The 12779-nt window shown below is 40.1% G+C and overlaps 1 protein-coding gene across 1 annotated transcript in view; it reads left to right on the top strand.

Moving 5' to 3' along the window:
• LOC139713762 (metal cation symporter ZIP14-like) overlaps positions 1–9525 on the top strand; it is a 67585-nt gene extending 58060 nt beyond the window's left edge. The window contains exons 8-10 of the mRNA XM_071625464.1: positions 7658–8197; positions 8625–8812; positions 9376–9525. Of these exons, the coding sequence (XP_071481565.1) occupies positions 7658–8197; positions 8625–8812; positions 9376–9525 (878 nt within the window). The remainder of the gene's footprint in view (positions 1–7657; positions 8198–8624; positions 8813–9375) is intronic.
• Positions 9526–12779: the final 3254 nt, after the last annotated feature.

Below are 12779 nucleotides of genomic sequence, written 5' to 3'. Positions count from 1 at the left end.
GTTTTGTGGAAATTTTCCACAAGGAGGGGAGAAGGGTGGGGTGTCAAGTTTCTCGTAAATGCCAGAGAGTGCCTACACAATCTCTTTGCTTCAGTTACTGTTGTGTTTTTCCCCTTTGCTGGTAATGAACTTCTAGATTTAACTTTACGAAGGTTGCGAGCACGTGGTTCTTTTTGTTGTGAGGTGGATGTATTTTTTTTTTTTGCATCATTCATGGGCCGGAAGGGAAAGAAGTACTCTAGTATGTTCTGCAAGCTGTCTTTTACACTCGCATTAGTATAACTTATCATCACCATCACTCAGATCACTCACCCTTTTTCTATAAACATTCAGAAACATGACCCACATCATCATCAAAGATTATTCCTCCCGTCTATATTTCTTTTCTGAATTATCCCCCACTACTCGTTTTAATGATTAACAAAAAATCATAACTGTTCGTTACTTTGAAAGTTTGCAATTTCCGAAGTCTCGTTATTCGAAAAAAAAAAATAAAAGCAACAACAAAACTGTGTTGCTGATTTGAAGATTCGTCAATTCAAAAACGAAGGAAGGTTTGGTTTTCTAAATGCTGTTAATCCGAAAACAAAACAAATTTTTGACCACATTATTCGTTTTCAGATTAACGAACCGTATTTCCCATTTTCAGATTAACGAACCTTCGGAATGTCACAAAATGTTCGGATTAACCCTATTAAGCCCAAGCTATTTTGACCCCTCGCAGGCCCAAGGGGGGGCACATTGTGCCCCCCCTATATAACTTTTTTATTATTTGATGTATCATCGTCATATTTGGCACATGGGTAGAGTAACTCATACTCTACATGACCGTACATTTGAATTTTCTCAAGGTCACCCATGGAGGGCGCTATTTTCCAAAATATAAAGAAATACATAGGATATATGCCAAAAACATGATTTTTCTGTATAATTTCTTTATCCCAATTATATATGTCTTATTAAAGACCAATCATTTTCATATTTGTCACAAATGATAAGCAAGTGGAATGTTATTATTTGTTACGGTTGAAATTTCTCAAGGTCACCACATGGGGGCGCTATTCATGTCAACATAAGAATACATTATGAGACCTGAGATGAAATGTTTCGGATGGGTACATGTATAATTATGACACTTCATATTTGCATAATAGTGGAATTTCAAGATTGCAAATTGATGATATGATAAACTAATGATATTAGAGGCATAACTTGGGTGAGGGAATCAAAATAACACAAAATAGAAGGGCAATCTTTAGAAAATATTATTTTTTTCAATTATCTCTATTATATCTATTGTTTTATGCCTTTGTCTCATAAAAACAAAGGAAATAATAAGAAAAACTTTCCAGGACCATAATTACTTCAAATTTTGCTCCTTCAACAAATTTCAGCCAAGAAACACCCATTTCATCCACTGTAATGCTGTTAAATAAAATGTGAACAGAAAAAAGATGCAAAATCTGACTGACATGGTTGTCAGTTTATGGTTACCATGGCAACCAGCAACATCAAATATAGCTAAATTGTATATCAAAATGTTCGCAATAAGATTTTAGGAAAAGTCACCAAATTTGGTTGAAATCGGATAAAGGGCGAAGGAGTGGCAAATGGAAATCTGGTAGGGGGGGCACAATGTGCCCCCCCTTGGGCTTTATAGGGTTAACAAACCCTAGTACACTTTCAGATTACTATAGTAACAAACATGGAATTTGCGATTTTCGGATACGGAAGAACGAACCATCGGAATATAAGTACACCTAGTATCATCTCATATACCTGACTCTTTTTGGAATAATAACCACCACGCAAAGAAATTAACAATGTCAAACTGAGAAACTGATTTCTTGCCTCAAAATTTTCCCTGATGCCGTCTATATATTTCTTTTCTGAATTACCCTTCCCCCTCCACTGCTCGACTGAAAAACAAACAACAAAACAAAACATAAAGTTACAGTTCGTTACTTAAAGTTCGTTATTCCGAAGGCTAAGATTCGGAGGAACGAACCAACGGAATAAGTACGTGACTCTTTCCAGAATACAAACATCACGCAAAAAAAAAAAAATTAACGATATCAAACTGAGAATTTCACTTACTTGTATTCCTTGCCTCAAGATTTTCACTCCCTTCTATATTTATTTTCTGAATTACCCCCCCCCCATCCCCTAATCGACTGAAAAAAATAAAAAAATAAACGTAGTTACAGTCATTCCGAAGGCTCGTAAATTCCAAATTGACGAACAAGGGGGAAAAAAAAGTTTCGTTTTTTGAAGAATCGTCGACTCGAAAACAAAACGGGGGTCGATATTAAATCGTTGTTAAACTCAAAAGATAAATGAGTAAATAAACAAATAGATAGATAGATACATACATACATACATAACTAGAGAGGGGCCGTCAAAGGCGGCAGACCCACGCCTAAGTACAAAGTCGGGGTAAACATAATGTGCATTCGGTCATCTACCAGAATTCGGCCACTTAATTGCCAGTGTGCTTTATCACCAGCCAGTGAGTTCTACCAAAGATCGTACACTGAAGTGTACGATCTTTGGTTCTACAGTCACATCACACGCAAATCACATCATTACACATACGGTATTAACACTCATACAGGAAAGTCCTCAAGTCTCAGGCTCCAAAAATCCATCGAAAATCCCAAATTCCACAGTCAAAAGTGCAGAATCGGAACTTTTCCAAGCGCGCGCGAATTAAGTCCAGTTTTAAGAGTATTGTCTACGCGACGGGTCGCGGAAAAAGCGCTAAAAATCGAGAAATACGCCGTTTTCTTGCGGGATATTTTGATTATAGCAAGCCGAGAGTGTGATGATATCAAAGGTCGTATGAGTGTACGATCTTTGATGGTACGATTGTATCCACAAAAGCGCAAAAGAAAAACAAAATTTACGTACCCCCTAGGCAATTACCCCTATGATTAGTGTCTACGGGAATTATTCAATGCAAGGGTTGAATGCAAATGTCTACTGCACCAGTATTCGGCCACCAACGAGCGCCGCAACGTCCCCGATGCAATTTTGCACCAACAGTGTAGAGCGCGATGCATTTTCAGCGGCCTTGCACACGCATTGACATTGAGCACGCATATCGTGCAGTGTGACTGCGACCGAGCAAATGCTCCTCCAACGAAAAAAAACAATCAATGTTAATTTGAAAAATCATCAAAATACGGGCCAGTTTGTGATGACGGAGAACGAACTTTCATAAATCTAGAAGGACATAGTCCCTCAAATAGGCCTAAACGTAAATTTCGGAATTCTTACGAACATTTGAGCAGCGAAGTCGGATCGTTTGGGAGTTTATGTGTTCGTATGGTAGCGGAAAATCACAAAGTGAGAAACGGGAAATTTTCGGAGTGGTCACTATACCATGGGGTCAAAACTTCAAGGTCACACAGAATTTGCAAGGGTCAACCGATTATCACCAAAATCTAATCGATTCTTTCCTGCCATTATCCAAACATCCCCATAACATTTCGTGCAAATCCGTTTACCCGTTCTCTTGTTATCTTGTACACAAACAAACAAACAAAAAAACAAACAAACAAACAAAAAAACAAACAAACAAACAAAGAAACAAACATACGGAACCCTTTACATAACCCCCTGCCGATTTTCATCGGCGTGGGTAAAAAGAAAAACAAAATTTACGTACCCCCTGGGCAATTACCCCCCTACGGCAATTATTCAATGCAAGGGTTGAATGCAAATATCTACTGCACCAGTATTCGGTCACCAACGAGCGCCGCAACGTCCGCGATGCAATTTTGCGCCAACAGGGTAGAGCGCGATGCATTTTCACCGGCCTTGAACACGCATTGACAATGAGTGCGCATATCGTGCAGTGTGACTGGGACCGAGCAAAATTATTTCATGATTGAGGAGTGCTCCTCCAACAAACAAACAAAAAAAGAATCAATGTTAATTTGAAAAATCACCAAATACGGGACAGTTTGTGACGACGGAGAGCGAACCCCGAACTTTCATAAATCAAGAAGGACATAGTTCCTCAAATAAACGTAAATTTCGAAATTCTTACGAATGGTGTTGAGCAGCGAAGTTGGATCGTCTTACGAACAGAGTTGCATGCAGCGAAGTCGGATCGTTTGGGAGATACGCTTTTGTATATGGCGCGCCGATCGACCAACAACACTGTTTATCGGCGATAAACACTTTATCGAGCGATAAACTCTGTTTATCAAGATGAAGCTCTGTTTATCACACCTTTATCAACTGATAAACTGAATTTTTCTCGATAAACACCGTTTATCGGCGGTCGATAAACAGTGTTTATCACAAAAAACTCTGTTTATCGGTCGATCGATAAACATAGTTTTTCCTCGATAAACACTGTTTATCACTTGGTCGATAAACATAGTTTTTCTCGATAAACACTGTTTATCACTTGATAAACAGTGTTTTTCGTTCGATAAACACTGTTTATCGCCGATAAACAGTGTTTTTTCAGTGTTTATCGCCGATAAACAGTGTTTTTCGGCGATGAACAGTTAATCGGCATTATTGATCAAATGGCGCGCCATATTTGTATGGTAGCGGAAAATCGCAAAGAAACGGAAAATGTTCGGAGTGGTCACTATACCATGGGGTCAAAACTTCAAGGTCACACAGAATTTGCAAGGGTCAACCGATTATCACCAAAATCTAATCGATTCTTTCCTGTCATTATCCAAACATTCCCTGAACATTTCGTGCAAATCCGTTTACCCGTTCTCTTGTTATCTTGTACACAAACAAACAAACAAACATACATACAAACAAACAAACAAACAAACAAAAAAACAAACAAACAAACAAACAAACATACGGAACCCTTTACATAACCCCCTGCCGATTACATCGGCGTGGGTAATAAATAAATAAATAAATTTTCGTGCCGGATTAAGAGTGTTCAGACTAAGGCGCCTTCGGAATAATCCCACACACTAGTTACTTAAAAGTTGATGCCTATTTAGGTGGTCAAAACTTACGTTTGAAATGAGAAAGTGGGAGCATTTGCAGACATTTAAAACATCCGACATAACGTTTTAGCACAACAAAAAGCCGAAAGTTACCGTTATTCATTTCCGATTGTAAGAGCAATCATGCAACATTTACTAGTATTTTAGCACCTTACGGAGCCGAATGTTACCGTTAATCATTTTCAAATGTAAAAGCAAACTACCGACATTCATTTTAGCATCTTAGGGAACTGAATGTTATCCTTATTCATTTCCGAACGTGAAAGCAAACATCCGCTATCTATTTTAGCATCTAACTGAGCCGATTGATACAGTTAATCATTTCCAAATGTAAAAGCAACAATCTCTTATTATTTTAGCATCGTACGGAGCAGAATATTACTGATATTCATTTCAAAATTTAAAAGCAAACATCCGACATTTATTTCATTATCATACGGAGCCGAATGTTATATGCTGCTGTCCACTTCCAAAAGTGAAATGAATCATCTGACAATATTATTTTAGCATCGTACGGAGCCGAAAAGTAGGGCCTACTGTTGTTCATTTTTAACGTCAAGGCAGATATCAGACATTTACTTTCCCATCAAACGCAGCTGAATGTTACTGTTATTCATTTCGAGGTGTAAAAGCAAATATCCAACATTTATTTTAGCATCGTATGGAGCAGAATGTTACTTCTATTCACTTCCGAACGTAAAAGCAATCATCTGACATTTATTTCAGCATCTTCCGGAGCCGAATGTCATTGCTATTTACTTTCGAAAGTATAAGCAAACATCCGACATACATTTGATCATAGTACGGAATTGAATATTATTGTTATTCATTTCCGAACGTCAAAGGGATCATTCGACATTTATTTTAGCATCTTCCGGAGCTGAATGTTATTGATATTTGTTTTCGAACATTAAAGCAAACATCCGGCATTTATTTCACCATCACACGGCGTTGAATATTATTGGTATTCATTTCCAAACGTCAAAGGGATCATTCAACATTTACTTTAGCATCTTCCAGAGCTGAATGTTATCGCTAATTTACTTTCGAACGTTAAATTAAACATCCAGCATTTATAGCATCTTCCGGAGCTGAATGTTATTGCTATTTACTTTCAAACATAAAAGCAAACATCAGACAGTTATTTCATCATCGTATACGGAGTTGAATATAATTGTTATTCATTTCCGAACGTCAAAGCAAACATCAAACATCAATTTTAATGAATCAATGTTACTGTTATTCATTTCGAAATTTAAAAAGCAGACATCCGACAATTATTTTAGCATCGTATGGAGCAGAATATTACTGCTATTCGCTTCCGAACGTACAAGCAATCATGTGATAGTTATTTTAGCATCTTCTGGAGCCAAATGTTGCTATTTACTTTCGAAAGTAAAAGCAAACATGCGGCGCTTATTTATTATCATCGTACGGAGTTGAATATTATTGTTAATCATTTCCGAAAGTCAAAGCAAACATTCGACATTTATTTCAGCATCTTCCGGAGCCAAATTTTATCCTTATGCATTTCCGATCGCAAAACCAAATATCTGACATCAATTTTAGCACCGTATGGAGCTGAATCTTACCGTTATTCATTTCCTAAAGTATAAACAAACATCCGACATTTATTTTAGTATCATACGAAATTACCATTATTCATTTCCAAAATTAAAATGAAACACCTGACATTAATTTCAGCATCTTGCGGAGCCGATTGTTGCCGCTGTTCATTTCCAAAAGTAAAGGCAAACATTCTGACTTTTTCCTATGGGAGAAATAGGACGACTTCGTAATACACTGTATTTAGTTCTTGAGTCACTTGACAGATAAAAAAAGATCTCACCTCATGCATGCAAAATTTTACATGTATGGAGCTGCCTAATTAAGGCATACATTCGCGTATGAGTGTAGACCTACATGTGTTTTCATAAACCCTCTTCGATCGCTACTTTCAAAGTGTTCCCCGTTCAGTGAGATCACACCCCATAATTACGTTTTCTTTTCAACATCTTATAGCCAAACGAAACGCAAATCAACTCATAACCAATGTTGAGACAAAGGAAAGCGTCGGAACACGTCGCTCATCGTCGGGCTATCACGAGCATCATTTGTAATCTGGAGAGGTGCGTCTGGACACGTCGCTCGCTATTCAATTTGAGCACTGGCTGTGACCATTCAGAAATCTCGCTACATCTCAAGCGCCATGTCCCGAAACGTCGGCACTATTAAAACGAACACTTGCGTGAGCGGAGGTCACGCAACATAGAAATAATCAACAGCTTTTTTCGAGGGTGTCGGCAAGTGTCAGCAAGCGTCGGCAAGCGTCGCGGTATCATCAAAATGATGGCGCGTACTGCTTTGACCGACGCTTAGCGACGGAGTAAAAACATACTGCGACGCACTTCATTGTTCTCGCAATATGTCCCCGTCGCTGAGTGTCGCTCTCCGTCGCTCGCAGTCCCTAGTTTACCAGGTGCGCCTTACTCAACTGAGTCCTCTGTGAGTGCAGTACAAGAATGAATTTGCACCAGCAGTCAATAGCTTGTGATGAAGCATTACTTGGCACTACCATTTTTTTTCTTATATTTTGTTGGAATGATGGAAAACATATAATTGATTCTTTTTCCATTATTTTTTGTTCTTTGGTTTAATTGCAGCACATTTAAGCAGTGAGGACTGTCCTCCAGTGTATAGTTATGAGGAGAATGAGAGCAGCGTGTACATTCCGGGAGCAGCTAGTGAGCAGGAGGACAAGATAGACTCAAAAAGAACTAGGAGCACCTCCTCATACAAACATCTTAATTCAGCTGAGGCATCCTCGTCAAGTATACGCAAAGATGAAAGCGATCTTGACGTCTCCGTCACCAAGGAGGGGAACAATGACGTTTTCATCCCCGATCCCTTGGAGAACGAAGTTTTTGAGGAGAAGAAGGAGGAGAGTCATGGTGGCCATGGACACGCCCACCACCACCATCACCACCACCACCATGGGCACGGGCACGGGCACTCTCACGCCCACGGCCACTCCCACGGCGGGCGGGGCGGCATCTCGTCCATCGCCTGGATGGTCGTCATGGGCGATGGGGTGCACAACTTCACCGACGGGCTGGTCGTCGGGGCGGCCTTTGCCGACACGCTGGCGGGCGGCCTGAGCACGGCGATCGCAGTCATGTGTCACGAGATCCCGCATGAACTGGGTGAGGAAAGGAGGCTTTAAGCCTGGACTATACATACATTGTATGTCTCCACTCTCCTACACGTACTGATACATGATACCAATATGGCAAGTGTTGCTAGGCGTTACAAAGGGCTGGTGTCAGTTCTTGCCCATTTTACAGAGTTTTGTAGCTTACTACAGCTGAACATCACATTGCTGTCACTTGAGATGCAGAAAGGCATGAAATCATAGATCAATGTAATTATTAAACACCTTTATGCTTCTTGGCAGATAATATTTTTTTTTTTGTCATCTCCTGAATTTTATGTTCATAAAGTTATTTTGTGATCATTCTAAAAGATGTATTTTGCTGATAATTCATTTGCATTTTTGAGCTGCTTTGACGAAATGATTTTTTTCTTTAATATTATTCACTTTATTCACTGATTGGCTATTTCCCTGGTCAGGTGACTTTGCGGTGATGCTCCAAGGCGGGATGAGCATCAAGCAAGCGCTGGCCTTCCAGGCAGTGTCCTCCATCCTGGCCTACATCGGCATGGCGATCGGCATCTGTATAGGCAACCTCAGCACCATCAACTTGTGGGTCTACGCCCTGGCTGGTGGCATGTTCCTGTACATCGCTCTCACCGATCTAGTAAGTCCGAGTGGAACTCATTGCCCGGTAATTCCTAGTCTTTGTCAAAGGCCCTCAGGCTGTAGTAATTTCAAGAGAAGTGGGCAGAGCGTTGTAACACGAGACTAGTTTATTAAAGCCACCAGGAAGAGGCAAGCCCTGGTGAGAATGCCCTTGCAAACCCACCTGAGTTTTAACTTAAATCTAAATCCAAGGCTTGATCTAGCAATTCAGTTGGTCAGGACTAAATTAAATTTATGTAGTGCTGAGTCATTCAGTTGAAGTTGTGCCCAGGATGGGCTTTTCGCCAGCTCATTGATGCTGTTAATGCCATATATTTCACAAGGTTTTTATTTACCCGAATTTTGCGAGTTAGTCGATAATCATGCATTTAACAAACACACGTTAAAATAGAAACTCTAAACCTGACGTGAATGCAAATGTGCACGCATTGGCATGTGACGCACTCAACATTGCGTCTATCAATATTCAAAGTTTTCGGGTATACAAGTGTCTTTGAAATTGATTAATTTTCTCCCGATGTGTTTTTGTATCTCCTCCTGTCATTGATCTCCTCCACACAGTTTCCTGAAATGGTGGAGAGTATGAACAACACAACGGACAGTAAGGTGTTGCATCTCGTCCTCCAAGTACTGGGAGCCGGGTTCGGCATTGGCGCCATGCTCGTCATAGCTCTCTACGAGGAAGCACTCATGGACACACTCACGAGCTGATCTTGCCAATAATTGTCGCACTCGTGCCTTTTTTTGTTTGCTCTGATTGTAGTTTCATTTTTTTTTTTTTTGCAAACTGCGAAAAGCCGTCTGTAATGGTCGTAGAGCATTAGAGGGAGAAGCAGCGACTCCTCCCAGTGCGGGTAAAGTAAATCTCGATGCAACTCACAGTTTCCGTCTCCTTGTCTTCTTCAAGTAACAACTTCTTTGAGTCTGTCATCCTCAGGAGCAGCTTGTTCTCTGAGCAATCATCCTGATGGAGGACTCAGAACTTGTTTTTTTACATCATTGTTTGAGGCTAAGGGACAATGATATCTGACTGCTGAAGATTGCCTGGAAGGAAGGAAGGAAGGGGGGGGGGGATATGGTAGGGGAAGGGTGATGAAGTCATATCATATTTTATTCCAGGGTTGGTGGATGGTTTGGAAGTCAATCAGGGTTGTGCTCATTTCCAGAGGAGAAATATAACCTGTGTATTTATTGGGCTCACAATTCACTCGGTTCATGTAATGTGTGCATGTACTTAATTTAAGTATTGGTGATCATCACTGTTAGAAAAAGCAAAACAGAAACGAAAAACAAACAAAAAAAAGAATGAAGAAGCCAAGTATTGCCAGGAAGTTGAGCAGAGGTGCCAAACGCATTATTTCAGAAAGTGTCTGTCGTGAGCGGTGCAGCTCATATCTTGCGAAAATTGTGCCGCGTTGCCGTGTTGCTAAAGAGAGGTACAAGTAGTTGCCACATTGAGCCACATTGAGCCAGGTGGGGTGGTATTTTTGCAAGGCTGATTGAATCTTAGAGCTATCCAGTAAGTAGACTGGATGGTTGTATATATATATCTAATATATCTGTACTCTAGAGCAGCTTGGACTAGGAGATTATCAAGCCAAACCGGGTGGCATTTGTTTTGCCTGCGAACCATGGGAGGGGGTTATTTTAATGCTCGAGGGGCTGCCCCCCCCCCCCCCCCCCCCCCCCCATTGTCGGCAAGCTGAAACAGTGCAAGACATTCCCGTTTTGTTTTTTTAGTAGTCAACAACTATGAGAAGGAAATTAAGTTATGGAGGAGACCCTTTTGTGATGCCAAATGGAAGAATGAGACATCTCTACCATCAGTGGACAACTCAAGGGAGAGGGAGAGAGAGGTGAACTTTTTACGCGGACCAACTGTGACCTGCCTGGATGCACATGTCGCCCCCACAGCTTTCTTCACACTCCGGTTGATGGAGGTTTTCACGATGAATGCATCACTGGGGGTTCTCTTAAAAGCAATTGTAGCACCGTATCTTTCAAGCAAATACAAAAATATTAGTACCTTGAGCATCCAGATTGATACATTTAAGAATCAGTAGTACAATGTATGTAGAGTATGTATTGATAACCGATTGTATGTAGTTAATGTTTTTGGCAGTGAGTGCATTTTTTTTTTCTTGCATAAAAAATCTGTGTGAATTGACTTGGGCATATTTAAGTTGTTGGTTTTTTTTTTAAAGAAATACAGTTTTGAATGTCATACATCTGTATTTCAGATATGAATTCTTATTTTATGAGTGCTTATGAATCATTTTGAATGATGAAAGAGTGAGATTATCTGCTGTCTGCTAATTCTGGGAACTTCCAAGCCCAATAAGCTAGACTTGCATGAAACCAACACAGAAACATGCAAAATTACAAGCCAATGCTTTGTGTTATTTGTAGCATTAAAAGGTCAACAGCATTTTGCGCTGGACATCATGCACTGCCCTCGTCAGGTTTAAATTCACATTAATTCATTTGATGGAAAGTGTTGTGTGCAGACATTTAGATTGTGATAGCTTATTTATGTAACCTCTTGTCTAGAGAAATGTGCACCAAATAGTTACTACGTGTGTATGCCTATAGAGTTCATGTGGCTCCATTCCTTATGCATTCCTACATTCCCGCGCACCCCTATTCATCACAAAAGGTTTGCGACTGTACAGGTATGTGATACATGTCGCTTTTGCTTTGGCCGAGGAGTCTGTATTAAATACTTCAAGCAAACCACACATATTTTCTCTTTATCAATTTTTTTTCAGTCATTTCGTTTTAAAGCTTGACCCCACTATACAACAGAAGCCTGCAGTTCAGCAGTGAGTTACAATGTACCTGGTAAGAGTTAATTCGTACGTGTGTGTCTGCGTATGTGCACTGTATATGCAGGTGTGTTAGTGTGGTTTGTTTTCAGAAAAAGATGAAATACTGCCACCTCACTTTCTGAAAATTTAGCAGGGAAAGACGTCTGTGAAAGCAGAAATTTTTATAGAGTGATTTATATGGACTCGGCTGAGTAAGATGAATTTTGTCTTTTATTTTGTATATGGTCACGTCGTGGTCAACTGAGCAATCTCTTCAAGCAGCTTACTGCAGTTCTACCCATACCATACGATGATATCATATGCAAACACAATTGCATCCCTGACCTGGCAACACATTATCCATTACACCTGGCATAGTACTTGTGTGCATAATTCGATTTCTCATCCAGCGTGTCCGCTTTTATCATTGTCACGTAAGTTTCATATCGCCCTAAATTTGCACCAAAAAAAAAAAATTCCACACTGCAAAAATATCCACTTTTTATATTTTGTGATTGTGTGTGTCCGCGTCAGAATCTGCGTCCTCCAACAATGGATGTTAGCCTTGATCGTAGACTAGTGTCTTTGTGTGTGTGTTTGTGTGTAAAGAAGTCTTTATCTTGTGTGTAACTGTGTGTTGTCAGTGATGTGTGTACATAGTCACTGCTTTTGCCATACTTCTCTTCCATGGGAGACAGCAATAACACAATGAGATGTATTCAACAGAATTCATGCCTGTAAACGCCCCTCTGGTGTGCCTGTTGCTATCCTGGTGACCTTAAAAACATGTACGTGAGCATGTTACGTTGTCCATAGGGGACTGATTGAAATCACCCAGAGGCCATGCAATGGGATCAGTACACTGTGTTCTGACTACGCAGTGTAGTTCATATGGTACAAATGTAGTTTGTGTGGGCTCTTTAATGATTATTTTTTTAAAGGGCCCAGTAACAGCAAAAACAACCGCAGACCAAGTGACTATATGGTCAAATGCTGGCCTTCCCTCGACCTTGCAAGATTATTAGCCGATCCTGAATGACACAAAGGGGCAGAATTACCAAATTTGGCTATTTGCAGAAGTGAGATGGGAATTATGGTTGTATGATAAACTTTGTCCAAAATACACATTAAATCAACATTTGATAAAACACACAAAGA

The sequence above is a fragment of the Diadema antillarum genome, unplaced genomic scaffold (genome assembly GCF_040938485.1).
Source record: "Diadema antillarum isolate AM-2024a unplaced genomic scaffold, OU_Dant_1.0 seq00002054_RagTag, whole genome shotgun sequence".
Classification (NCBI taxonomy): Eukaryota; Metazoa; Echinodermata; class Echinoidea; order Diadematoida; family Diadematidae; genus Diadema; species Diadema antillarum.
This window is presented reverse-complemented; position numbering and strand designations above follow the sequence as displayed.